Genomic DNA, 5,981 nt, shown 5'->3' on the forward strand with positions numbered 1-5,981 from the left:
TAGCTATGCCTATAATTGTCTTATTCATATAAAGAGGTATCGTAAACGACTTATTTTATCGTAGGTATATATGTACAGTACATAGTTTAAGTGACAATAATAATTGTGAGATTAAATTTCATGGTTTTGTTCAGTGAATGATTCGCTATGGGGCTTAGGCCGCATGAAATCCAAGAAGAGAGGACGTGAATCATTTAAAGCCATGCAAACCATGACGAAAGAGGGACATGGCCTCCTCTTTGCGTGCATGGGAGGGGTTCCTCTGAGATTTTATTCGACACATGTACGCTAACTATTTGATTTGAAAGTTTCGTCCTATTGACGATATTTTAATACCATATTGTTTGAAACTATATAAATTGTTTGGCCCACAATTACCAAATTGACCTGATTTCGTGTATATCAAACTTTTCATTTAATTTTCGAATTTTTCTGAGATGGGAGCCACTTAAGTATGCAATTAGTAAGAAAGGGTGAATCCAGAAATTACTTAGTGAGGGAGTCGGTACTACTGTAAAAAGTCGTTTAAATATTATATTATTTTGATAATTAAATGTATTGTATTTTTACTGAAGTTAAGTACAATACTTATTTATATTATAAAATTAAGATTGAATTGGAATTTTAATATAAAAGACCGAACAAAATTATTTAGAAGTTTAAGCTGTTTCATGTTAAACACTTAATTTTAAATGTTCTTCCATCGTGGAGGGCGTGAGGGCACCTCCATGATCTGTCTCTTCTATGGCAGTGAATAGTACATTTTTATTAATGCGGTAAGTAAAATTAGAATATTATTAAATTGGCTAGAGATGCATTTAATACAGATAGAAATACCAACATTATAGTCATTTACCAAAATAAAATAAAAAAATACCAACATTATTCGGATGGAGCTTGTTGTGTAATTAGTTTCTTAGAAATTTTTAAGTGCTATTAGAATAGGTCTTAATATTAAAAATGTAGTTAAGTATGAAGGTTACTCAACTAGTTAAAAATATAGTTAAATTGGGAGAACCTACCAAAATTTAAAAGAAACTAGTTATGTAATTAACCTCTCAAAAAATTCTTAAATGCTCTTAGAGTAAGGGCTGCCACCTTTATAACACCAAAAAATTTTATTTTATTTTTTGGTAAACATAACACCAAAAATTTAACTAGAACATGAGACATTGAGAACTTACAGAATTAAAAATATGGTTAAAGTGATAGAGCAACCCAAAAAATTTCTATCTCTCTCCAATACGATGTCGTTTTGGGGTGAAAATCAATATGTTTTTGTGATTTTAATTTGTTTCAAGATTATTATAGTCTTTATAATTATAATTTTCTAATCTTTCAATCCCAAAACGATGTTATTTTGAAAGTAAATGCATATAACTTATCTGCATTAACTGTATAAATATTTTTTTGAACTTCTAAGTAATTAAAATGTTGTGAGTTTTTTTCAATAATAATTTGAAGGGTCTACTTGTCAAGGCATGAATATTAATTTTGTTTTTTTCTACTTTAACCGGAAGTGTCCAAATCTTTAATCAGCCGAATAAAGATTGCGAAAACAATTTTCTAATCCAGCAATCCATGACAAACAACGACAAGAAGTAGGCAAGAATAATGGATATAAATAGTAAACCCCACCCCATTGTTTAATTTGGCGGTAGAGCAGAGGAAGGGAAAGATTCAGAAGAATAATTGCCTTTGATCTCATCACACAATGGGAAGGTTTCCATGCTGCGATGAAAATGGCCTTAAGAAGGGACCCTGGACTCCTGAAGAAGATCAAAAGCTAGTTGATTACATTCAGAAACACGGCCATGGAAGTTGGAGAGCTCTCCCTAAGTTAGCAGGTCTTTCTATATATATATATAGTTCTGTATATACTGCAGCAAAGTTCAGTGTTTCCTCATTCATTTATTTGCTTGAAAATTTCACAGGTCTTAATAGATGTGGAAAAAGCTGTAGGCTAAGGTGGACCAACTATTTAAGACCTGACATCAAGAGGGGGAAATTTTCTCAAGAAGAGGAGCAGACAATTCTGCATCTCCATTCCATTCTTGGAAACAAGTACTTTTTCATCTTTCTCCTTTTTCTTTGGTTAGAGAGGCAAAGGGATCGAGAGGTTATAATATTTTTTACCTTGCAATTGCTCACACAAACTAAAGTATTAATAAACTTCATTATTCTTTGAACGATTATAAAAGGAGCGAACTGGAACAGTCTGTTCCTTCATGATTGAAAGGTCACGGATTCGAATCCAGAAAATAGCATCTTTGCAATTATGTAAGGGTAAAGTTGCGTACAAGGATTTCCTCCACTCCATACTCGTTAGTCGGGTTTAACGGGATGCAGTTTTTATTCTTTGAACGATTATGACTTCCTTCTTTGGTTTTTTGGGGAGAGATATAGAGAAGTTTTCATTATGCTTAATATTGATTGAAGCACTTTAAGTCTTTTCTGACTTTTTGTTTCCAATCTTTGTTTTAAAATTGGTAGATGGTCAGCAATTGCAACCCACCTTCCTGGCAGGACCGATAATGAGATCAAGAATTTCTGGAATACTCACTTAAAGAAAAAACTGATTCAGATGGGTTTTGATCCAATGACACACCAGCCAAGAACTGATCTATTTTCCAGCTTGCCATATCTGCTAGCTTTGGCCAACATGACAGACCTTATGGATCATCAATCTTTGGATGAACAGGCTTTCAGGTTACATGCAGAGGCCGTTCAGCTAGCAAAGCTTCAAAATCTTCACTATTTACTCCAATCTACAAATTCCTTAGACACCAACTATTATGACCAAAATGCCATCACAAACATGGAAGCTTTCAATTTGTTAAATTCAAGTACTAATGTCAAAGACAACCTAGTAATTATGGACTGTCCACAACTGAATAGTCCAGCCTCATTTTCTAATGGGATTTCTAGCTCCCAACTGCTCCCCCACTCAAGCATGTTATCTCACTTTCTAGACCCAAAAGTCTCTTTCAGCTCCCAATCTGGTTTGAATAGTGAGCAGGGTCAAGGTACTACTGACTTTGAAATGATAGGTCAAGGGGACCACACAGTTGATGGCTCTCCCTGGATAATAACATCATCTCCTGCTCCATCTATTCCCCTAAATGTGACAGGGACCTCAACTAGCAATCCAGGAGATGCCAGCAGTAGCACTTCTAGCCATGGAGGAACCTCTTCTTATTGGCCTGAACTATTTTTTGAGGATCCCATTATGCATGAGCTATCGTAATATTTAATTTGGGAGAGGTTGTATTATGCAGTTTTATGCTTTCATCAGATTATTGTTTGTTTCCTGCCACTAAATTCATGCGTATATTATAGTATGTATAAATATAAAAGATATATCTCTATTTACATAATATACGTACTTATATGCCAATACATGTTTTTGAACATACTTTTGGCACAGCTTCATAAAATTAGTTTGAGTGTCGGTACATTTCCTTCAACAGATATACATAAATGTTCTTTTCTTCAATTATCCGTTTTGTTTGTTAATTTACTGTATGTCGAAGTATTTAGTTGAATAACACTGTTGACTCGGATAAAGTCATAAAGTAATCAAGTGCCATTTCAGAATGAAAATATGTTTTTGGGAGGGATTTAAAACCTTATCCCGGGATCCGTTCCGAATTCGACTAGTCGTGAAGCGATGAATCGATTGGAATATCTCAAAAAAAAAAAAATGAAAATACGTTTGGTTAATGTAAATTAACCTTAGTGCTTAAAGTTATAGGATTAGGATATCATATATTACTCGCTAAAGGCAAATGCGTTTCCTTAATTTCCATCATGATTAGTTAAATTTGATTCCTTTTCCACCTAGAGGTTGACTCTTAAGCCTTAAAAAATGACTCCTGAAATTTCCGTCTCGCATTGCTGCTGATGTCTAACACATTTCCATGCACCACTGAACTTGTAATTAAACTCTACCCGTACCTTTATAGAGTTTTCCTTGTCAAAGGTACTTGAAATCTTGAATAATCCGATTGGTTGAGGTCAAGTTTGTCATGGTTATCAAAGTATACAACAAAGAAAATCAAGACGTGGTTAGGTTTGTTTTCCTACATATTCTCCTTATTAAAAATTTAAGAGGAAAATTTTCACCACCTAATCCGACCCCATGCGTTGTGTTTCTTATGTCATTGTTATTATGTTATGTTAGATAAGACTTTGAACGTTTAAACTAAGCAAGTTGCTTAGTTAGACCCCTGCTACACTGTTTGATTGATGGATTAATCGCGTATATACCATGATATATAATTATTGGTAATGCTTTGGAAGTGATGGCTGTTCTGTGAGTGGCAACGTCAATGAAGAAAATGATGTAAAGACAGCTAGAACAATCAGATTCATAATCAATAATCATTCTGATGTAGTTAGGTATGTACTTTACTACATATTGGTACGCGTGTGCTTGAGTAATCGTCATACACAGGATGAATTTCATTAGCTATGGAAAATAATTAAAAAAAAAAAAAAAAAAACTAGGTATATGGATCACAAAAATTTTTCTAGCCTTGCTGAAACCTAAAACTATAGGGTTTTACAACTTGATAATTTTATGGATAAAGCAATTTGGAATGTTTACGCAACCTAAAAAGGGGAAAATGGGTTAAGACCTTGGAAGCACCAATACTTCAAAAGAATTTGATCCGAGCACAAAGTGTTATTTAATGTGGTGACTGGATATCAACGAGATCACTACTTTATTGTGCGGGATTTGATCTTTAATGTCGTAGGAAAATATCTTGATAGAACAAGACTACAAGAGGGTAGAGTACCTATAAGACACTTATACGCCGGAGTCAGTGTTTGAATAATGAGCTTTTTTATAATAGAAGACTTATATCTTTTTCTCTCTATTTATAAATGTGGTACGACTTGACTCAACTGACCGCCTTTGTGTGGTGGTATAATTGATAATGTTAGAGAACAATATAAATCATTAAAAAGACTCTCATTCAACATCTTAAGATTTTGGTTGAAGTAATTTTTTACATGATATTAGAGTTCAGTGATCACAAAGTCCCGAGTTCGATCCTTACTGCCCTCCACTTGTGAAATTAAATAAGTATAAGGTAAACAAAAAAATTGAGAATATATATCCACCCTTTAAGCCTAAAGGGTTTTTGTGTGAAGGAATGTGTTAAAACAATATAAATTATTAAAAAGACTTTAACCCAACACCTTAAGATTTTAGATTAAGTGCTGCTAATAATCCTACTGGATTGAGTGTACGTGTTTTTATGCATTTTCTTACTTAGTTAATATTTCATTTTGGACTCTTAACCTCTGCTAGGCTATTGTTTTGGTGGGCCTATGTGGCTCTTCTAATATTTGGATCCAGATAAAAACTATTGTTTTGGTATCCAATATGTATAGATTATATTATAAATTTATTGGATATTTTTATTTTTTATATTTCAATTACTTTTGAAAGTTTTGTATTAATATAAATGAGATATATATTATGATAATTAGATATTGGTAATATTTTTTTATCTAAACCAAAACTCTGGATGTAGTTAAATGATACAAGATAATATTCCAACATAGTAGAGATTTAAAATTACTTTTTTATCCCGACCTCTTGCTCCCTCTCTAAGAGGACAATACGAGATTCTGAAGGTAATTGGTTAGTAGGATTCAGGAAAAACACGGGCATAGGAGTCCTCTCTCATCCGAGTTGATTAGGATCCTCAAAGGCCTAAGACTTGCTTGGGACAGGGGCTTGCCTTGACAGTGACTCGACTACTGCCATAGATCTAGCAAAGAATGGTTGTATGAATAACCAGTTGTGTCGGTCTCTTGTCTTAAGGATCCAATCGCTCATAAACAGAGATTGGATGGTGGAACTAGCTCATATTCATAGAGAAGGGAATTCCGTTGCTGATTGGTTAGCTTCTTCCTCTTCAAACAGTGGCGTAGCCACATGAAGGCCAGCAGGTGCCTTGGCACCT

At 33.9% G+C, this 5,981-nt stretch overlaps 1 protein-coding gene across 1 annotated transcript; it reads left to right on the top strand.

Annotated features, from left to right (window-relative positions):
* The first annotated feature begins 1,714 nt into the window (after nt 1–1,714).
* Nucleotides 1,715–3,247, top strand: LOC133285264 (transcription factor MYB93-like). The gene is made up of 3 exons (XM_061482475.1): nt 1,715–1,847; nt 1,935–2,064; nt 2,494–3,247. Exons 1-3 carry the CDS (start codon nt 1,715–1,717, stop codon nt 3,245–3,247), a joined length of 1,017 nt encoding a protein of 338 aa, XP_061338459.1.
* Nucleotides 3,248–5,981: the final 2,734 nt, after the last annotated feature.

Source organism: Gastrolobium bilobum, unplaced genomic scaffold (genome assembly GCF_033153095.1).
Source record: "Gastrolobium bilobum isolate Gb01-03AN ecotype WA unplaced genomic scaffold, APGP_CSIRO_Gbil_v1 utg2490, whole genome shotgun sequence".
Classification (NCBI taxonomy): Eukaryota; Viridiplantae; Streptophyta; class Magnoliopsida; order Fabales; family Fabaceae; genus Gastrolobium; species Gastrolobium bilobum.